Here is a 23,411-nt window from a genome sequence, read left to right on the forward strand (position 1 = left end):
TTATGAAGCTGTCAGATAAATGTTACAAAGTAAAAGCACATTTCTTTCAAAGTTCAGCGAAGTACAGTAAGTTTTGACCTCTGGCTCGTGTCTGTGCGCATGAAACATTTCTTTCCATCGCTTGTTTCAACTGTTTTGAGTTTGACCTTCAGCAGAATATTTGATCATCTCGTTTTAAATTCACGAGTTTAAGCAAAAGTTAGCTTTTTTTGCTGAATGAAGACAAAAGTGCTGATCTTGCGAGGCCGAGGCGAAACATTTGAAGTCGCGAAGTTTATTTTTATATTTCCAGCATCAACTATATTTTCCTAATCTCCACCCTCGCCTCAGATTTTTTTTTCTTTCCTTTTTTCTTTTCCTTTTTTTTTTTTTTCTATGTGCAGCTGCCATGTAGCAGAGGGAGGACCAGCTGGCTGAGGGAAGAGCCAGCCCGGGGAGTCAGTCACATTCCTGGCTGGGATTCAATGACTGAACCAGACACAAACAAACAGAGAGGGCGAGAGAGAGAGAGAGAGAGAGAGAGAGAGAGAGAGAGAGAGCGAGAAGGAGAGAGAGAGGGGGAGACAGACTGAGAGTACGCCAGACTGAGCAGACGAGCCGTATTTCGGGCGCACATTTTGGAGTGCGTAAAACCGCACGAGCGCACGGAAACACACTAACCCGAGATTGCGCGTTGGATAAAGCGACTTTTTCGAATCTCGGGAGTTGTCGACTTTAATTCCGCGCGCCGACAGGAACTGGTTCATGTGAATTCAGCAGCCCTCGGTTTTTCTGAATGGACGCGCTGGGAAGCTTCTCCGGTGACATGGAAATGCGTGTTATTGAGCGTGTGGCCGGATGCTGAGGACGCCCGATCCGATAAGTCGAATCCATCTTTCATTTTGAGTTTTTGAACTCTGGTTTGTGAGCGGCTACAACATGGAGGGCACCAGCTTCCAGCCCCATCCCGGACTTCAGCAAACTCTCAAGCAGTTTCATCTGAGTTCCATGCGCTCGCTCGGCGGACCGGCCGCGTTCTCCGCCCGGTGGCACCAGGACTCGCTCTTCGGCAAAGATGTCAAATCCGCCGAGATGATGCTCACCATGCCGCCGCAGACGCCCCCGGTGATGTCCGGTCCACTTTTCATCCCGTCCGACCGCTCCACGGAGAGGTGCGAGACGGTGCTGGAGCGGGAGCCCATCTCCTGCTTCGTGGTGGGCGGCGAGAAGCGGCTGTGCCTGCCGCAGATCCTCAACAGCGTCCTGAGAGACTTCTCGCTCCAGCAGATCAACTCGGTGTGCGACGACCTGCACATCTACTGCTCCCGGTGCACGGCGGACCAGCTGGAGATCCTCAAAGTGGTGGGGATCCTGCCCTTCTCGGCCCCGTCCTGCGGGCTGATCACGCAGACGGATGCCGAGCGCCTGTGCAACGCGCTCATCTACGGCGGCTCGTACCCGCCTCACTGCAACAAGGAGTTCGGCTCCCTGGAGCTGGAGCGCACCGAGAGGAGCTTCAAGGTCTACCACGAATGTTTCGGCCGCTGCAAAGGCTTGTTCGTCCCGGAGCTGTACACCAGCCCGAGTGCAGCCTGCGTCCAGTGCATGGACTGCAGACTCATGTTCCCCCCTCACAAGTTTGTGGTGCACAGTCACAAGAGACTCGAGAACCGGACAGTCCACTGGGGGTTCGACTCGGCCAACTGGCGGGCCTATGTGCTCTTGGACCCGGACTACACCGGCAAAGAGGAGAAGAGTCACCTGGAGCAGCTGCTTAAAGAGTCAAAAGGAAAATATGATGTGACGCGCAAGCTGTCCAGTAAATCCTGCAGAGTAAGTCTGGTCTAATTCACCTCGTTATTAACCGTCACTCCTCCAGGAATGTAAAAATGATTTTGTTTGTATTGCTACATGTGGATTTCCCAACAACCCCAAGCCTCCTACAACAACTGCATTCATTAACATTCATTTCTAGGGGGGGGGGGCTTCCTCCTCCTCATTAGGCCTGGTCTCTGTCTGCTCTGATTGATTGTTTGCAGCTTGTATCTTGTGCAAGTGTTGCCAGTCTTATTAGGGGGACCTCCCCCCAACTGATAATGCAAATCACATGTCACATCACATCTTTCTGTGTATGTCCCCCTCTACTCCTGCACAGTGAAACACCTTATAAACCCACACTCACCTCATATATATGTCTGAGAAAAGGTGACAGCGAAGCCTCTAAGCATCAGCTGACACCCCTGAGCATCCATACCCATCCTCCAAACCCCCCACTACCACCACCTCCAACCCCCCAGGGTTAGCCAAGGGCATCTGCATTATGATAAATGGAGTCCCGATGATATATTTTATTAGAGTGAGAGGGGGCAGGGGGAGCCCATTATGGTGACACGAGGTGGGGAAGGGGGATACGAGTTTAATGAGGTTTGGGATATGGAAATATGTGTGTGTGTGTGTGTGTGTGTGTGTGTGTGTGTGTGTGTGTGTGTGTGTGTGTGTGTGTGTGTGTGTGTGTGTGTGTGTGTGTGTGTCCCAGGGCCTGGACAGGATAAGATATGTTGTCGCCTTCCGGGCTCCTCTGCATGGGTCAGAGATGTTGAGTACATGTACAAAGGGCCAGGAGACGAGGTGGCTGTTCCTCCGTCACAGAGCAGCTGTTGTGTGGGACTCTGCTAATGACTGGACATCACTGTGTGCATCACCATGGTGCTGCTCCATCAGGAGCCGCAGCCAGAAGATGTGTCACAGGGAAGACCTCAGTACTCTCTTTTTTGAAAGAATCTTCAAGCACCAGAAGAAGGTTGTCAGCGTGAGAAGAGCTGTGGGTTGCATCTTCTGTGTTTTTTGTTTTCAGTCAAGAGACATTCATGCTGAGCTCCAGAAGGCCTCTGAAGTTGATTTATATCATGTTTCCTCATAAATTGGATGCAGACTCCTGATAAAAAGTCCAAAAATAACTGTCTGCACTGAAGACGACAGGCACCTGTGGTTAATTTCTCGCAGGCCCTCCTTCATGTTAGATCTTTTTCTCAAGAATGGTGAGCCCTGCGCTGACAGTCTTTGAGTGTGTGTGTGTGTGCGTGTGTGTGTGTGATACACACATTGTCCTGAGCATCATGGGGGGAGTGGCGCCGGATGCGGTGGTGGAGGGGGCCAGTGCGTGTTTGCTGTGGTTCACTGTCAGTCGTGTCCCAGTTAGCAGACAGGCCTGGTCCTCAGGGAGCTGCACACCAGTGCTCTCCCCATACATCAGCCTGACAGGCCAAGCTGCTGAAAGGCCGGACGGGGGCTCGCAGACCGCGCTCTGGCTCAGCTTACCCATGAAACAAAAACTCAATGTTATCAGTCCGCCTCAGCCTCCCTCTGATGTCAGAGTGTTTTATTAATAAGACAGAGCCTCAAAGGTTACCTCCTCCTGCCTGTGTCATCCGTCTAGACTCCCACCTCATTCTACTGTACCTGGGGGTCGGAGCGCGGCCCTCGAGGAGATGCTGAGATGATTAGTGTTAATGGAGCTTGTGTTTTTATTAGGAACTAGTTTTCAAAGTGGAGTTTTCTAAAGAGTGATTTGGATTGATCCCAGTTGTAATTGCTTAACTGTGGATGTAGAAAGTGATAACCCCTTCATAACCAGTAATATTTTGAAAGACCACAGGCTCCTCCTCACAAAAGCAGGAGCCGGATCAGAGGAGGGAGAGGGACCGGTGAACCTTTTGTTTCTGTTCTGCATCAAACCCAGCATTTGGTCAGTTAGCCCTTTGCCTAATGTGCAGATGAGGGCAGACTCTTTCATTCAGAAGACGCAGGCTGTTTGAGCCAGGCCTTGACATGTGTCGTCAAAGGGCCGTAACCCCTGACCTCTCCCCAAAGACACTGACCCAGCCTTCCCCCATTCTTTTCACACCGTCCAATCATATGCCCTTGTGTCCAGTCCACTGGCCAGATGGCAGTCTGATAAAGGATGCAGGGATATACAGTGGACAGATAACAAACCCAATCGTTTTTATTCCTGCTGTTTATCCCGTATCCTGGATTATTTGAACAATAGACACCATGAACCAAAAAGGGAGAAATGTAAATTTCATAGAAACCCTGAATTTTGAAATTCAAATGACTCGCTCCATTGTGCTGAACCTTGCGTGTTATAATTCAAATGTTAACTTTCTGATTAGCATGAAAATCTTCGAGAAAGAGGATTGGAATTGCAAAAACTTGTTTTTTTAAGCCAAAGTCAAATACTTCTGAGCATTAACTATATGGGAAAAAAAATCCCTAAGAAGGGAGGGCAATGCGATCAGTCATCTGACTGAGTGGAGAGTAAAACGGGGCTCTGGAGGACTGTGTGGGCTCTCCTTAATGGAATGGATATTAAAGCCATTCAACTGAGGCCAATTTATGCTCTTTCTCATCCCATTGTTCTCCTCACTTGATGAAATTTGCCTCCGACCTGCAGCAAACCAATCAAGTGTGTGTCAAAGGGCGAAAGGTTGTGTGTTTTTGGTTATTAGCTGATATTAACAGTGATCGAATGAATTAATGAAAAATATCTCCGTGCCTCTTCCTCTTCCTATGCGGACGCTGTGTGTATATGTGCTTGTGCGGGGGCGTATTTATATACAGCGAGTGTATAAGAGTAGGTTTGCATGTAAACAGGCGAGTGTAATGACTGGATCAGCTGTGCGAGCCAGATTAAAATGAGCTCTCTGCAGGCTCATTTCCATTCCCATCTGTCTGCTGACCTCTGGGAAGCCATGAAAGCTGACATGGTGCATGTCTCTGGTCCTTGATGGGCCTGTCTGCCCAGCGTTGACCCAAGCGGGGTTGACCCAGCCAGCGTTGACCCAGCCAGCTAAGACCCGACACACCCACATCGCTCAGATAAGCACTGAGTCAGTCTTTTGGGTCAAGTTTAGCATAGCATTGAGCATATTTTATGTTATATCACTCCAGGTGCTGGAAATTCATGTTTTTGGTAGTTGGCTATTATTCATCTTCTTCTTCTTCTTCTTCTTCTTGTCGTTCTCTGGGAAACATCATTCTTTTGAGAGCATGTTGCCTGAGTCCATCCCCCCCCACTCCATCCAAATAAAAGACCATCACCTTGTCTCCGCACTGACTGGACGGAGCTTCTTGGCCGGAGAGGGGCAAAGGGGTGTCAGAAGCTCCCAGGGGTTGTGGCCTCCATTCTGGCAGAGGTGACCCCATGTTAAAAGGGTGTCAGCTGGGGTTCTGTCATGGGTGATGTGTGCTAAAGACCTGCCGCCTCCTTTGTTTGAGGGCTGCCCTTTCAGGGGCTGTGAAGTGCAGCCATTTCTCTTTGTTGGGCCCTTGTTTCTCTTAGTTGCTGTGTGGATAGGTCTGTAACCTCCAGCCTCTCCCAGGGTGGGAAATCCACGCTCTGGAGTTTGCCATGTCACTGGTTTCCTGGCTGTGGGCTCAAGACAGACAGGAGCCTGCAGTGGTGTCTGCATGTCTGAGAGAGAGAGAGAGAGAGAGAGGATAATACTCCAATGTTATTGGTTAATATTGTTTTTTATTGATTGAGCAGAATCGTATAATGATGAGATGAACTTTCAAAGTTTCTGTGGACCATATTAATGACCAAGTAGGTTTTATAAAAATTGAACTAAAGTAGCAATTGAAATTTTGTTTGACACATATGAAGAGTTTGGTCGAAGGCAATATATAATGGGATAAAGTAAACTGCTTTTAATATCAGTTTAATTATGTTTAATTTTGTATATTTTGATTCATGTTGCTATCAGAAAATATCCTTACTAACATTGTGCTGATTGTAATCACACCATATCATCCTGGAACACTTTGAATGAAATAGCGAGAACAAAATGAGGGTGCAGTGAAATAAACTATGAAACACAAATATATGTTATTATAAACATTTATTTTGAAAAAAATAAGATACTGATTTTACAAGTCTGAGTTGTGCAGAAACGATGTCAGGACCTTACTTCATGCAGCCATTCAAAGTTTTACACATTTACAGTAAGTATCAAAAAACCTTGATATTGCAACCTCAACATTCTTACAAAATGAAGTAGTACCTGTTTCTTTGCCAGATCATTTTAACTGCACAGTGTTATGCTCTGTTCGTCTCTGAACCTCCATGACGCAGCACAGCGCTAATGTGTGAAAGACTTTGTGTAGCTTGTATAACTGAGGGAGGAGGATGATTAGTGTTGATCAGTGATGATGAGACGAGGGAGGAGATGAGCTCTGGCTGCGACTGCACTCAACAAGCCAGTCAACAACCCAGCCAGTCAGCCAGTCGCTCGGTTCGTTAGTGGCAGAACAGATGCCTGTATTGGGTTAGTGTTATTCCGCCATCATCATCAATTCCTCCTCGATCACCTCCTGATTTCCAGCTCTGTGATTAAGAGTCAGGCCCATCTGGTGCAGAGACAGGAAATCCTGAAGTCTGCATCTGCTGCTGGCTGAGCTACTAATCTGCTGCAGTCGGAGGGGTGGTGGGGGTTTAAACTCCGATAATCCTACATAACTCCTGGAATGCAGAGACCACAGTGCACATCAGAAGCGTCATCTTCTTTGTACAGCTTCTTCAGGAAGCGCACGTAGACTGAACGTCAGCCACGGACTCCCTTCTTCCTCCTCCTCTGGCCCACTCGAAGCCTATTCACAATTTATAACCAGTCCCTCTGGAATTTTCTAATTAGAGCATGAATTAGATATACTGCGGAGAGTATGTTGCATGTTACATGGAGAAACCAACAGAGCAATTGCACAAACCAAATCAAGTGCTTTTCTGATGAGACTTTAGAGGCTGAACACACGCACAGAATCGCAAAATGTATCCTGTTGAATTCTTCCCTCTCTATGACCTACAGCTCTAAGCTATGTTAGACCACATTGGAGATGTGCTAATGGAGCACCAGCCAGAGCAGAAGTAGGCCCTGCTGGTGCCATATGACAAATCGGCATGCTGCTCTCGCCTACAATCCGCCCACCGACCACCTCCAAAGCTATCAGGAGGATTAGCTCACGCAGCTAAACCAAACAGACTGCTCAGTGTTCAGACAGCATTTGGTCCAAATCTCGTCCGTACCTCCTGTTTTGATGGCTAGCAGATCACAATCAGAGCTGCTATCAGCTCACTTGCTCAACTGGTGCGGTGCCAAGTCACTTAACAAGTGCTGTCTGTGGCTGTGTGTAAAAAAAAAAAAAAAAGGAGAACGAATGTTTTAGGGATTTACACGACTCCCGTGCTCTTCGGGATATGCATAATTTATTTTAGGATTAGGATGGTTTAGATTAACTTTGAATTCTCCGCTGAGTTCAGAAGACGGTGAAACACGGGAGACACACAGAGGTGTGAATGTCTGTCTGGTGACAGGGAACCGTGGAAGTCGATCCTGGAGAAACATTTGGCATCGCAGCCGTGTTCTGTGTACAATTGTCCGAGTTGGCAGGTGTGTGTGTGTGCGTTTGTGTGTGTGTGGGAGTGTGTACAGTATGTGTGTCATTTGGAGGCCTCTGTCAGAGTCCACGCTTGTTCAGGAAGGACTCACTCTCCGTTGGAGTCTGCTCCGTATGCTTGTGATTGGAGGGTGGCTGTGGTTGCTAAGCAGACCTGCTCTTCCTGTGCTAAATAAGAACTTCATGCTCTCTGGCTGGTGGGCTCAAAGAAGCGCGCCAGAACACACACACACGCTCACAAGCATGCACACACACACACACACACACACACACACACACACACACACACACACACACACACACACACACACACACACACACACACAGTGTACGCACAGTTCTTAGACCTCTAAGTATCAGCACAGAGACCCGAGACCTCACCATCCTCCATTCACTGCCCATCCTCTTTCATTGTGACCTCCACGCTTTGACTCGACGAGTCTCTCTTCCTCCTCCTCCACCTCCTGCTGCTTCTGCTTTCCTCTCGCCAACTCCTCCTCCACTCTGCATCACACACACACACACACACACACTTCTCCCACAGGTCAGCACTGTATAAAGCTCCCCTCTCCATCACTGAGACCTCCTTGTCTGACACCTCCTCTGCACCACCACCATCACTCACCTCCTCCATTTGACACCTCCTCAACGCTGTAGGACACACACAGACACACACTCACGCACACAGACGCAGACACAGGCTCTCCTCCTCTTCCTCCTCCATCTCGTATTGCGCTCCCCCCACACTGCATTATACTTAGATCTCCACCTCCACTGTAGTGAGCACATGCTGTATCAGTCTGTATTCAGACTGGCCTACATACGCCGCACATGTATCACTGTGTTGTTCCAGTGGTGTGAGGGCTGCTTGTCTTGTTTGGAAGAGATGAAAAATCACCATCTATCTTTTTTATTATAAGATAGATAGATAGACAGACGAATAGATAGATAGAAAGATAGATACATAGATAAATGGATGGATTGTGCTACTTTGTCAGGATGACCTCATAACCAGGCTCCATCACCCGCCTCGTTTCAAGAGCCCCTAAGTGAACAAATGAGTGGGATCCACATTTTCAGCTCTCTCCTGTTTTGCCGTGCGTCTCTATAGATGCCTATCATCTCATGTGTCGGCTGAGTGCCGCCAGGACATTGCATCTTAAAATCTGATCTAAGAGCACCATGTTTGTTTTTTTCCGTCTCTGGCCCTCTGCACATATTCTATAGGCCCGAACTGCATCAGCTCACAAACACCACAGCGCTGTTTATCTCTCTGAGTTTTTTGAAGGGGTCAGAGCTTCGGGTTTGTAAGGCAGAACAATCAGTTCAGTGTCGGTTGAAAAGCTGCGAGCCCCCGTGTGCTCTTCAGACCAGCTCGACATGCTTTCTTGCGGAGATGGAGCAATGCAGCATTGTCAGCAGGCACCCGTATCAAATGAATTCAGCACAGCTGTCCTGGCAGACTCTTTTGCAGCGAGGGGGGGGGCAGTTATTTATTCAGTATTACAGTCACCCCAGGATCTGTCATGGTCCCTCTCCGCCACAGCATCATCTGGTCAGGTGGAACCTTCCCTCCATCTTTGACCTTGTTATTCTTGTTCACTACCTCATTTAAAAAACAGACGACGCCGTACCTCTGCAAATGCATCTCAGCGAGGAGTTAGCCGCTTGCCCCACCCTGCTCTATCTTCCTGTCTGTATCGATACAGCGGGGTCCACATTCACAGAGACAGGCGTGCAGATGGGCCACAGTGGCTCACATGCTGAGGACACCTCTTTCCTCACTCCCCCTTCCTCTACACGCCCTCTTTTCTTGCAGGTGTCTAATAGTCACAGGGTTGCCCCGCACTGTGCTCGCTGTGCCGGCTGCCCAGCGGGGCCACCTGCCTCCCTGCGCTTGTGGCATTGACAGGCGTCTGGCTTTATTTCCAGCCAGTCGACGAGCGCAGACACAGACAGCCGTGGCCTGAAATAGAGCAGGCCCACCCTTTATCCTATAATGAGGGGACTATTATAAGCCCTGTGTCTTAAGCAGTATATGGCCGGTGTCAAGAGACGAGCTAGCGCACACACATCGTCTTGAAAAACGTCAAGCTGCTTTTCAGATTATCATCAAAAACAAGTAATCACCTCTCCTTTTGGCAGCCTTAATCTGCTGCACAGGAGTATGTGTTTTAGTGTCAGATCATGTGACCTTTGATGAGCTGATCAAGCCCTTTTAACCTAAGCAGCTTAGAGAAAAAATTAAGATTACCTGACAGTTTTAACTGGCCACAACACAAACACAGGATAAGCAGTTCACTTGTGACCTAGGATCAGTTGATTGTGTTGAATCAAATTCAGAGATGATGGTCTGGTCGGTGGCATCTGTCCCATATGGAATGTATGAATTATTCCAGAGGTAAGAACGGGCCATTGTTGGTGCACTCATCTTCACAAAGTTGGCCATCTCTGCATGTCCATATTTAATTCAGCCCTTTCAGCTGCTGAACTGTACAGTCTGCTGATATAATGAGTCCCTCCAAAGAGATTAGTCGCTCTATCATCAACGTCGCTCCCTAATTTCTCTGCCTTTGTTGTGGTGCAGGCTGTGCTAAATGGGATAAAGGGGCTTGGCCGGACACAGTGGGAGGAAGTGGCTTTTGTGTTGCTAGCAGGTGCAGTGGAATGACAGTGTTTTTTTCTTTTGAGGACGTATGAATGTGTGTGTGTGTGTGTGTGTGTGTGTGTGTGCGTGTGTGTGTGTGTGCAAATGCATGGCTGCATGTACACGTGTGTGCATGTTTGGCCGGGACAGGAGGGTATGTGCTCCCCGAGTGCCGCTGAGATACACCAGGAACCTCTGGAGCTCGACTTGAACCCTCAATCACAGGGCTCCTCAGGGGTTTGCAGTAAATTCTTCAGGCGAATGGTTTTCTCTCCCCTTCCTCCTCCTCCTCCTCATTTTCTCTCTCTCTGCTCACATCTGGTGAACAGCGCTAGCACCCCTGTCATCTTTTACTGCGTTGAGGTCATTTCCACCCTATCGGTAAAGTGGAAACACATGATGTGCAGGGTTCGGCCTTAATGGGGTGGGGCTGGCATGGACCAGCACTGACACAGCTTTACAGCCAAGAGCTGCCAAAACAGCTTTTCTGTGGAATGTATCCAACCTCCAAATTAAAGACATTTGGGGTAAATAATGTTGGAATACTTACATTACCCGTTGGACCTATAACTACTATAATCAAGTGTGTTTTTTTTCATACATGTTAATGTTTTGTTCTGTAGCGCCTGGTTTTAGATGTTTTCCGTTACAAGATGGAGCTCAGCCTGCAAGAGCAGCGGAGCAGAGCTGAACATGTCATTCATGACGCATTCAAAAAAGACGACCAAGCATTGTTTGGACTTATAATGAAAACCAACTCTGCAAGACATGCTTCTCCTTTTAGAGTTTTTCTTTCTCTGGTCCAAGTTTTATTGACGACTTTAAATTCTTCCCGTCACATGCTTTTTCCGTCTTAATCCAATTTTTTATTCCAGCTGGGGAGCTGGAAAGTCGGGTACAGACTCTGCAGCAGCAGATGCTTTGGATATAAAGGGTGTGTCCTCGAGTTTAATTGGGATTCTCCCTTAGCAATAATGTGGATTTCCTCAGTTCCGTTCCCCGCTGCGCCATTCTTCTTCAAACGCCTCACACCGCAGCTCGCAGTGTTTGTCATTGTCAGGAATCTGCGCTTGTGTCATTTGTGAAAACTCAGCTCTGCCATCTGACACATTCTGCTTGATTTCCTGACGGTGCATGATAGTATCAGCTTCATGTGAATTATTTCTTCTGTCACGTTGACTGCTCTTTAAAGTAACCTTGTCTCTTTTTGCTTGTTACTATCTCTTTATTCCGGTAATGTCATGAAAGCACAGAGCTAAAAACATGTTTGCCACTGTCCGATAATGTGTTTCGGGAGTATCTCTATTGAATAAACAGTTTTTAATGGAGTTTTTCTGTCTCACTCCGTAGATCTCAGTGTGTCTCCGAGCAAATTCCAGTCACACTGTGGTTTCCATTTTGTGGTAGACAGAGCTGCAGTGTAAAAAGGGGGTGGCCTGCAGTCAGTCAGTTACTGCTGTCTGTGGGCAGACTGCAGGCAGAGTGCACGGCTGCTCGGAGCAGCTGCATGGATTTTTATTCCCGCCGTCCAACAGGACTCCATCATAGACTGCAGCAGTACACTCGTTATTGAGGGCACACACTCCTGTGCTGCATGCCTCTGTCCTCATTACCTCTGCAGCAGCTCAGCTCCCCGCCTTTGTTCTCTCTCTTGGCTTGAAACTGGAGAATATGGAGAGAAGTGCTGAGGCTGCAGTTAGCTCGGCTGCCCACAACTTCTGCTGCACAGGAGAAAACATAGCACAGACAGCCACCACCCCCCAAAGCCCTCTTGTCTACATATTTCCACAAAGCCAACGCTCAGGGGATGCTCCGGTTTAATTCATCATTCCTGACTTGGATGTCGGCCGCTTTGCCCAGTGTTTCTTACTCTGTCTCTGCTGCTTCTGTCACTTGCCTGGATTTAATATTTCACCCTGTGGTGTATCTGTGCGTTGCCCCACTGACCAAATGCCCTCATGGCCAATCTGCTGCGTGAAGGGTCTCATAGACTTGTTCCTCCGAGGCGTTAAACAGCAGCCGCGCAGAGTGGCTGGAGGGACAGTAAACTTTTATCACACTAATAACCCACAGTCACAGCTACCCTAATGGCTTAGGTAGCCATGTCAGGGGTTGCCTGGAGGTCAGGTTGAATTGCAGGACATAAACCGGTAGAACAAATAAAGGAAGAAGAAAAAAAGAGGAGGGGCATCTGAGGTGAGCAGAGGGTAAGAAAGTTGTTATAGGAAGAGCAGATAATCACTTAAATTGATTTGTAGTAAAAAGGAAGCCATTGATTTGGACTACTCTGTTATAAGTAGGCAATCTGTGGCCTTTTAACCCTGTTTCCCACCCAACTCTGCACACTCTTCAAACTTGGACTCAGCCCGAGCAATGCCGTCAAAGGGCACAACTCCCACACAAGTGACAACTGAGTGAAAAGATTTCGCGCAGCACTCGATGAAAACATCGCTCCCAGAAGTCGCAGTGTGAGAGAGGGGGATTTGTTAATGGAGTTCAGATCTAAACTTCTTTTTCTCAGATTCCTCTCCCTCTGGCTGAGGTGGACGGGTCTTGAGAGTGTTTGTTTTAGGTGAAGTCAGTGCTGGAACAGAATGTTGTGAACCGCAGGCCAGACTGTGGTTCTGCGGTTCAGCTTCGACCTGAATGCAGACGGCTCTGTTTGTTTTGCTTTTCCGTTTCTCAGGGAGAAATTTAGACGCTGCCAAAGTCCTGCGCTCACACCCAAGGCACGCAAATAAAACCCCTTTACACAGAAAAAGAAAAAAAAAAATTGTACCTGGGTGTAGTCGCGCTACATCTGGACTTCAACGCCGCCTCAGCGCAGGGGTGCACTTCCACGGCTGTCTCCGCTGTCCGGCTCTCATCTTGTAAAAGGGCTCTTTGGGAGATGAGATGGCATTTGATTGTTTCCGTGGCAGGATGTTTGTGTGTTTTGTTCCAAGCCTTTTCATAAATAGCAGTTTTTATGTTGCTGAGGTCAACTGGTTTTACTAGACTGGAGAGGCAAGTCCAGAGGCAAGGAGGCCTCCCCGCCATCTGGCAGCCATAAAAGGGGGAGCAGGAGGTTTTTTAGTGGGGGTTTATGGGATGGCAGGGTGAGACACTGAGGGGAAGAGAGACAGAGTGGATGGTGGACTCTGGTTGCCCCCGAGCTGCAAAGCTTCCTCCACAGTCTGAATGACAGGTCAGAAGTTCATTGCCTTTTTTTCACCCTGCTTCTGCCTTGTAAGGTGAAGGAGGTGACGGTTGGTTCAGAGTTCGAGGGCAAAGGAGTGGACGTCACTGTGAAACTGTTATCACTGCCCTGAATAAAGATGTATTCCGGGCCAGAGATCCTCCTTTTGATTTTATGAGCTTGCTGTATTTTTTAAAAGTGTTTCAGAAGAGTGCAACTCAGCGTGTGTGTGTGTGTGTGTGTGTTTCAGAAGAGTGCAACTCAGCGTGTGTGTGTGTGTGTGTGTGTGTGTGTGTGTGTGTGTGTGTGTGTGTGTGTGTGTGTGTGTGTGTGTGTGTGTGTGTGTGTGTGTGTGTGTGTGTGTGTGTGTGTGTGTGTGTGTGTGTCAAGCCGACAAGCTTATTATGCTATGCAGAAAATCAGACCTGAGTCCTACAGATGGTGCAGAATTATGTGGCTGCATAAACACTGGTGATTCAAAGGCTTGGTGTTGCTTGGGTATGTGTCACCCTCTGCACCAAAGTTTTTCTGTGTGCGACTGCAGATCTCTTTTTGTCCAGAAACAGCCTCATCCAGTCAGGTGGCGACTTTATTTCGTGTGCACGTATGACTGAAGTGGGAATAACAACATTGTTAAGCCATGAAAATACTGGAGTTTGAGCCCGGTGAGATTGTCATGGAGATTTCAGGGCTGAAGACACTCCTGAGAATCTCAGTTATGTTCTGCTGGAAGATTTCTCCCTTTTTTTAAGAGCCTGAGCTGGAGCTGCCTGGTCCATCTGAAGCTGGATGCTCAGCCTTATAGGTTTTCCAGAATGGGGTTATCATTGCAGAGGACTGTGCTGCTTTGCTGACTTTGGCACTGATACCTCCCATAGAGATTTCATCTTTTGTTATTCTGCAGCTGAGATGTGTTAACCCTTTAGCCCCTTCAAGATATTTAGCTAATCAAAGGATGCGGAGCTTTATAATACCAACTTCAACCGTGCGAAGCAACATTATTTGTATTGATGTATGCAATATGAACCCTTAAATTGAAAAGGAAGAGTGAAAGTCAATATATTTTTTGTGTAAATTATTGATATTGACTTTGATCTCTTGCCAGTTTTGGGGCTGGATTTTCAGACCCTCGGCCGCTTCACACACTTTGTGTATGAAGAGAAGAAAAGTGCTGACAGCAAAAAGAATGAGAGCGTGTTTGGCAGGCACGCCCTCGTAGGTTTCTGTGTCACTCAACTCTATTAAATTTTTAATCATTTCCTTGCTGTGGTATAGAGCTCAACATGGCCCTGCTCAGTCACACACTGTTAGGTCTCTCATGCTCTGTGCAACTCATAAAACAGGAGGCATAGAAACGGGAAGGTAGGGATCTTCTCTAATTTAAAAAAAATCTGCTGTAACACGGTGAGAGTTCTGATTTATCTTGTGTCTCTCACCTTTTACTCATTATTGTTGAAAAATAAACTCAGCAGGAGTGAATGCAAAATTAAAACTGATGCTACGTGTCTCTATTAGAGCTGCAACAATTAGACGCTCAAAGGGTATTTTCATCATTTACTTTTTTTTCCAAGCAGAAATCTTTGATTATCCCTCCCCCGTGCAGCATTTTGAACTGTTGGTCAGACAGAACAAGACTTTTGATCACATTAGTTTGGGCACTTTCAAACTGTGGCAGATTTTTTCCCCCTCAATTTTCTGGGCTTCCCAGAGTCAAACACCACAGTACAATCTATATACATATTATTAGGTTTATTGGAGTGTCTCCAAAAATTATCATGTCAATGGGATTAAATGAACTCATAATGCTAAGAGCATTGATTGCACTTGACAAACTTTGAAGAAAGCATCAAAGGCACCTTCAAAAGTAGCCGCAGTGAAAGAGACCCACTGAGAGCCTCTCGACATACTTCGGCGTGTTTATTCCCTCGCGTTTTGCATCTTGTCAGCATCACAGGCGTCAAGAAAAGAAGGTGAAAGTAAAGCGTTGGCCCCTGATTGAGAGGCTGGAAATGAGGGACTGTTCTCTTGCTTTAGTGGTTCCGTCCACTGCAGTGATTCAGGGGATAAAAATGTGGCCTGTGTCTCTTTAAGAGCGCTGGCCTGTCTGCAGAATGCATCAGTCCTGTGGAGCAGACACAGGCCAGCAGGAGGAGGGGGGCGAAGGGAGGAGCGTGGGGCCGCGCGGAGGGAGGAACAAAGACAGGAGGGAACAGCCGCAGTCTGGGCTTCCAGCCTCCTGGCTAGACTGCTGAAAGTTATTATTGAGTTCCTGTGTAGGGCCTCCCCTCCCTGTGGCATACTCCTCTGTGCTCACTACGAGGTAGACGGGGAGTGCGGGAGAGGCAAAGAGAGAAGTTGGCAGCCTCCCATGCTCCTTTGCAGTGACCTTATATGCAACAAATAAAGGATAATTTTGTTTGATTCTGTGTTTTAGCAAGGTTGAAGCCTCTGAAAGCCTTTGAAAGGCCGAGAGCATGAGCCACACATGCTAACGGCCGTACAGCTGCTCGACAGCAGCTGAAACTGCAGCCGAGCTCGCTGCCGTCTTAAGTTACAGTTTCGCAGACATGTCCTGTTTTCTTAGGAATGGCCTTAACTAGTCAAGACAAGAAGGTTGACGGTTCACCAATGAGAAAGCGGTGAACTAAATCCTCTGCTGGCGTGCTAGGTGATGAGTATGATTCAAGGACAGGTGGTGGGAGGACGTCAACGACTCTTTCAGTCTCCTTCCAGTAACTTTGTCTTTACAGTGAGCGGTAGCCTTGAATTAAAAAAAATGTGCCTTCTGAAAACATCAGAGTAGAAATAAAGAGTTTTAATCGTATTTTTAGAACAAGCTAGTTTGCATTTTTGGCAACACTCTGTGTAATTACTTTCTTGTAGGTTATGTTGTCAGTGTCCAGCCTAGAGAATTGCTTTGTGGGTAAAAGCCATGGACGTTTCATAGTTGTACACATGATGCCCTGTTCTCAGGCCTGTGCCTGCCTGCAACACTAATCCCTGGCCTGCCTTCCCCTTTAGTGGCTACATTAGAGCCACAAAGCGCCTGCGTCCTTCCAGCTCAGCCCACCAAGAGAGTGACAGACTTTTACGTAACGCTCCGTCCGGTGTATTTGTTCTGAACCTGCTGTTGCTTTAAGCAAGGCTCCGTCAGGTTAACAGTACCCAGCTGCCGCCTGTCCTACTGTACTCAACGTGTCGTGGTTCTGGCTCACGAAAAGCCTGAATGCATGCAGCACCTGAGGCTCAGCGGGGGGGGGAGCATGGCTGTTTCCCTCGCACATATCTTCCGTAGCATGTCACATGCAGCATGTGCCCTGATTAATCCCTGCATGCGTCTTCATTCACGGTCAATGTGATAATTCGGCCTGTGTTTTAAGGCCATTCTCGGGCAGCGTTTGCAGGAAAGCTGGGCGAGGGGGGAAAACCCTGGCGTTGCAATGGGTATTTTGTGGAGTTCTGTTTGTTGAGTCAGAGCTTAGTTGGGCTCTACTGTTATGTGGTTGCCATGGAGAAAAACACAGGCTCTTGTGCAATAAAATCATCCAGGAAAAGACATTTCCAAGAAAATTTCAGAGTCAAGAAACAGACGGCAAATTGCAGAATTCATGAGGTGCTGCGGTCCACCCCCCGCCCGTTTCAGCTCGCCATTTTAGAGCGCTCGTATTCATTTTATGGAAGCTGTGAGTCTCGAGCCCTCTCACCTAATTACTTCTGTAAGCAGATATGTTTTCCTAACGGAGGAGGGAAACAAAACCAGTGTTTAAGGATGGAATGTGTGATCTTAGGAACGGATGTTGTGGGTGTTTTATCCCCTATTTCCCTTACAGACAATTCCTCGAACAAGTGGAAACAAGTGAAATGCTATTTGATCTCTGTCAGATATTACTGTATACACATACTTGAGCTGTGAGGCCCCCGTACGTTTGAATCCGACCGTCACTCTGCCAGAGAGAGGCGAACGATTTCAGAGGAGACAACTCCCAGTGTAGTTTAGAAAATGTGTCGACAGTTAATTGGTTGAACACTTAAAAACCCACTGGCTTTCTTCATTTTTTTCTCCTTTCAGTCACGTCAAGGCTCCTCACTGCTCTTTATTCTGAGCCTTTTACTCTCAATGTTTCCTGCCTATCTGAATTGGCCCATTTGCGCTTTTCAAATAGTGCAGCTCTCTGGTGGATGCTTTTATGTGTGAGAAAAATACCTAATATTTAATGGCGACGTACAAAAAAAGGTGTGATCCTCTCTCTCAAGGTTACGAGCTAAATTCGAAGTTCAAAGCTAATTCTTCCGACGCCGTCAATCCGCAGCACTTAATAGTATGTCATTGTTTGAGTGGTCAGACAAACAACAGCGCTGCAGATTGGGTCTCCTAACCTGGAGACCATGAAGGCAGCATTTCAGCAGAATGCTATCGGAGCGGGATCTATAAATTTCAGTAGGATTTATCACCTCGGTTCAACCAATTAGCTCCCGAGCGGTTTCTCGGGACGACATTGGTGAAATGACATCACATGGGACCCTGTGAGCAGTGACCCTAACTTCACCTCACCCTCTCACAGCTTTTATGGCCTCCTCCCCTAAATTCCCCCCTCTGCTCCCGTCCCATCCCCTCACACCTCTTAACCTCTGGTATTTATCCCATTTTCATCTTTCCAAATAAACCTGCCACCTGCCCTCGTCTCCACTGGCTGCTCGGGGGGGCACGTGGTCATGGGGCTCAGCTTACCATGAAGGCACGGTGGCACAGACCACAGCTCAGCTGACCCGTGAGCTGCTTTACCAAAAAAAAATACTCCAAACGTCATTGGTATCATGCTGATTTGTTTATGGCTTAAATTAGCTGTGTTACTGTGTCGATTATTAACATTTCTGTGATTACATTTGAATTATGATGTCTAATGAAACTCATAAGCAATATATTATCATACACTGGAAATAGAGAGAAGGCTCAATTGAATTGACCAATCCATCAATTGATTTATTGAGAAAATAATTGGCAGATAAATAGATGATGAGAATAGTAATTAATTGCGAGATGGCGACGAGACAAACCCCCTGTGAGGATCAAACATTTCCTCATCAACAAGCAGGAATTTTATTTCACGTTATTCATTTTAACTAAGAGCAGGAAAGAGGTCAAATATCACAAGAGAGTTTTTTTTTTTTTTTTACTGATTTAAAAACATTACATATAAATTGTTGCTCAGGAGTCATTAGGGACAATGGTGAACAGTTTTATCCGCCTGTACTTAGTAGTTAACATGGAGCTCTGACCGTCCATCTGGCCCGTCAATCTCTCGGACACTGGAGGTCTAGACCCAGTGATCCTGTCCTGTTGCAACCAAACAGTCTGCGTGCGAGTTGCTCTCCCTCCCCTCCCTGAGTCCAGGCCTCCTCCTGCCCTGACTCCTTCACCGTCTCTCTGCCCTGCGAGGGAGACGCAGAGGAGTCATCCAGTACCAGGTACTGCGGGTGATATAATGGTCTGTGTATTTGGAGCTGTTACTGTTTGGGTTGTGGAGAGGTTATCCAGTGACATTTTAATCGTCTTTCCGCCTTCTTTCCCGTGGCATTAGTATTAATCTGCGGGATTAAAACTCAGCCAGTCAGACATTGGACTTACTGTCTTGTTATAGAGCAGAGGGGTAGCGTGCTTTCGGCGAGAATGGCAGCACACACTTCCCTGCGTACGGGCGGGGATGTGCTTATCAGTGACAAACCAAGGTTTTCAGCCTGGCGACATCAGTCCACTGATGAGAGAAAGGCTTGGTAACACGTCGGACTGTCTGGGAAGGGACAGAGCTTTTCTTTTTGTATTCATCAGTAAGAAACCACCGATTTTCAGTCGTCTGTTTTATTCCTCTGCAAATACAAACCCACAGATTTTCAACACTCCTCAATCTTGTATTCGTTTATTACTGGAACTATTTTATTACGAACCACTCTACCAAATAAAGGTCATTTTGCTTTTCATGGAAGATACTTTTCAGTTTCTGAAATCTGTGTAACGTCCTAATGGTCTCTAGAAAGGCTTCATGATGAGACATTAAACATAATCTCATTATGGCCCATTAAATTAGAAAAATCTGGGCATTTACACACATAATGGGCGAGACAAAGCATGCTACTGCGTTGCATCATGGGAAATGTATAGGATCTAGCGTTTTCGAAGTTTGGGGAGTAAAAGTCAGGACATTTCAGCCGCTGCTGCTTCCATGTCAACCATTCATCTTTTAATTTGACCTGAGGAAGTCCTCCTATCCTTGATGAATGTCCAATACTAAATCACTGGAATTCCATTTAAAAGAACTCTATTAAGAGGCTTAAACATTTTGCAATTCCTCTATCGTGAACCTTTAGTTCGCTCCACTTCTTGGAAAAAGGGAAAAGACCTCAACCTAGATATTTCTTATTGTTGTGAAATACGCCCATTTATTTCAAAACCCTTCTGTACTTACCCAGAATTATTGTTCAAATTATGCCAAAATTACAAATATCTTTGTTGTGTGTCCTTGTGAATATCAAGGCAAACTGAGCTTTGTTCATTTTATATTTAGAAATCACATCCTTGATTATTTATGACAACAAATGAGCTGTCACTGCTGTTGGGTGCAAGAGCTACTGTATTCAATCGAGAGGTGTAAGTTCTAATTTACACGTTAGGAATCATACAGAAGCCTTTTTAAAACCTTGAGTATCGTCTTAAAAAGCCCATGTGAATTATAATTACATTGAAAGTTATCATACTAAATGAAGGTGAGTTATAGACCTTTAAAAAAAAAACAAAAAAACAAATGCATTACCAGCAGAGACTCAGATGAGGGTCAGTGTAATGCCTAGGGATTAAGCTTGCATGGCAAAGATGGCGTTGGCACTGCTGCACAACAGAGATCAAGTTCTGTGAAGGCACGCACACAAGTATGAAAGTCAGGATACAGCCACAGAAACGCCGTCAAACGTTCTGCAGTGACCGCTGTACGATACGTGATAGAGTTTTTTAAATCGCTGATTGGTTTGTAATTTTGGAACAACACTTTCTCTATTTTAGGTGTGGGGAGTATTCTCGAACATGCCTGGTCTGGGAACCATTTTAGAGGCTCTGAAAAATACCTTCTCAGAGCTCGTCCATTAATTCAGCTCAAGGGCACGTAGACAATCTGAATTACGGCCGTGTATTCCAGTGGCGTTGCAGCCGAAACCACCTGGTCACGGCTCATTCTTCGATCAATACATGCCGGTGAATAGGAGATGAGAAAGAGACGAGAAAAACCGAAATATCAGCAGCATTTACATAACTAAATATTTCATTTGTTTGGCTTCAAGCCAAAAACAAGTCACGTTACTCTTACTCGCAACAAAAATCAGAGAGGTAATTGGCTTATAAAATGAATTTCCTCACAATATCTCAGACGATTTCTTTTTATTTATTTATGATGTTCTTGAAAGTTGCGTGAATGTGTTTCGAGTATTTAAAATTAATGTTAGCCCTTCATGAGCACTAAATGAAATCCTATAAATATGTAACCTCTCTCTCTCTCTCTCTCTCTCTCTCTCTCTCTCTCTCTCTCTCTTTTCTGTCTTTCTTGTTAACCTTCATCCCCTCCGGCCTCCTGGTTAGCACTGCAGCTGCTCCTACATTATAAGTGTGCTAAATGTGAATAGAAGCATAAAGACATTGTGTGCGTGTGTGTTGTGTGTGTGTTCCACAGCCTTTTGTCTTCCGTCAGATCCTGCAATGTAATGTTTAATTCTCTTACTCCAATAGTGCAGCAGGGGGCTCAGACAACTATCTGCTGAATTTGGCGCTATGTGCATCTATAAATACACCAGTCACAGAGCATGTTTCATTTCCTAAGATTACTTTGTCTCACAACCATACCAAACATGCTCATGCTAATAATGTGTAATCTGCAGTGACATCTGTTTCTTGTCTCGCTCATGTCTTTTAGTTTAGGGTTTCCATGTCTGCTGAAATAACTTATGAGCCCTTTTTTACCGTGAGGTCATCCTCTGAGGGGAAAGGAGTGCTTTGGACTCCACTATCAACACACTGTATGAGAGGCAGGCAGGCAGGCTGCGGGCGGCCGGGCATGTCTTGCTGTTGTTATGGCTGCCATGTTTGGACCTGAATTGGAATTCGTTTCCCGCCGCACGGTTGTACAATAATCTTCCGTTTTGTTTGCTCTCGCCAACGAGGTGATCTTTTCATGCACATGCAGGCAGTTCAACTTGAGTCAGGAGCAAGTTTTTGCATGAAACTACAAATGAAACGTGTCAGCAACAGATTACTTTATTGTGTCTTAATAGTTTCATTCACTTTGGATGACATGTATGATTGTACTGAATGAAGTGAATCATGCGCATTATGTCTTCAAAGCAAAAACAGATTATATTTTAACAAATTAGTCTTGTCTCTATATGAGCCCCAGGCCACAATCTGTTAAAAGCAATTATTTAACATGAATACTGTAATAAAATACCAAATCAGGGTGTGTATTATAAGTCAGTGTAAAACATTACTTTTTATCTATTTTATTTGTATTTATTTTTTCATTTTTCCAAGAATTACTTATTGGAAGTATGTTTTTGCTGTTTTAAATATCAACCGTGCATCTAATTGTTAATTCAATGTGAAAGATGTGGATTATTATGACGAAACCAACGATAGTCATTACCAGTCTCTATGGAGCTTTATAACAGTTTTCAGTTCCATGAAATGGTTCCACAACCTTAAGGTTTTCAAAAAAAGCTCTAAAAGTACACTGACAGTATTTGCTTAGCACCAAACAGCAGAAAGACAAAGTTAACAACAATATAGTAGAACAGTTATAGAGGAATATTGAGTGGTAGAGACCATAACAGAGCTAAAAGGAGAGTGATTATTGGAACTACATTCATTCTGTATCCTCGGGCCCCTGATAAGGAAATACTCCACCAAAAATAAATCTGAGCGGAGATCCATGTTTCTCCATACTGTAATTGTACGATATGGAGGAACCGAATGACAACATGAAGTCAGACCAACATATGTTAATATAGTTGTGTAGAAATGACCCCAACTGGTTCCACTGAGGTCAGGAGATCAATACATTTCCACACACGTCTCACTCTGTGAATGGTTGACAACTGGAGAGCACTGCTTTAATGCTCCGCTCTCCTGCCTCGCAGCTATAAGTGTCAAGCCGTGTGGACCTGATGGGTTATTTTCTACCTTTAGGAACAGCAGCTCATCCTGCGTCCACCTCAGACCTCATTAAGTCTCAATCCTAAAGACAATTAGGACAATCCAATAAGCTTTGCTGTAATGCCAACCTTATGCCAGGCCCCGCAGCTCTCTTTGAATGTCCACACTGTCATGGCTCAGTTCAGCTACACAAACAGTATATCCTCAAACTGGACACGGCGGAGACAGAATATATTAGGAGGAGACGTGGATAAATTAAGCGAAGATTTACGGAGGGGAAATGGGAGCTTGTGCTGCATCTGTGCGGAATAGGGATGGAGTTTCAGGGGTATTCTGGGCAGACACCAATAATTTTCCCCCAGCTGTTACGAGGTGACCACGGGGCTTTATATAAATCAAGGGACAGTCGTACGATTTGCGCGGTGAGAGTTGAATAGAGAGCTCAAGGCATCCCTGTGACCGTCCACACCGAACTGCGGGGATCAGATTACTCAAACTAGTATTCTCTCACTTCCAACTAAGGCCGTCGGCCGAGCGAGCCGTGCCAGTTGGTGTGCCCTTGAGTGAGACAGCGCCCCACTAAGCACATGTCGATCTGGGGATTACATTTAGGGGTTTAGGAGGGAAAAGGAGGTCGTAATCTGAAACTGTTGTGTCTTGTTGCTGTGCACTTTTCTTAATGCCATGCTGTCATGCAGCATGCGTTGGTATTGTATGACTGTTGCCCGAGGAAGTTCAGCTGGGGAAACTATTTTTGTCTCAGCAGATAAGAGCTGCCCCATGTTTTGTTTCTCTCTGGTTTTATTATTATTATTATTATTTTTATTATTTATTTAATTTGTTTTGGCACTGCAGCAGATTCTGCAGGTTTCACCGTCATTGTCTTTCCTGTGTGACAGACATGAAACATTTAAAGACTCGCCAACGTTTCCACATTACATAAACAGATAGTAATAGATATAATAGAT

The 23,411-nt window shown here is 46.0% G+C and overlaps 1 protein-coding gene across 1 annotated transcript in view; it reads left to right on the forward strand.

Annotated features, from left to right (window-relative positions):
- The first annotated feature begins 413 nt into the window (after positions 1-413).
- Positions 414-23,411, forward strand: part of skib (v-ski avian sarcoma viral oncogene homolog b) — a 31,589-nt gene continuing 8,591 nt past the window's right edge. Inside the window, exon 1 of the mRNA XM_035150034.2 lies at positions 414-1,812. Coding sequence (XP_035005925.2) covers positions 919-1,812 — 894 coding nt within the window. The 5' untranslated portion in view covers positions 414-918. The remainder of the gene's footprint in view (positions 1,813-23,411) is intronic.

The sequence above is a fragment of the Hippoglossus stenolepis genome, chromosome 3 (assembly GCF_022539355.2).
Source record: "Hippoglossus stenolepis isolate QCI-W04-F060 chromosome 3, HSTE1.2, whole genome shotgun sequence".
NCBI lineage: Eukaryota > Metazoa > Chordata > Actinopteri > Pleuronectiformes > Pleuronectidae > Hippoglossus > Hippoglossus stenolepis.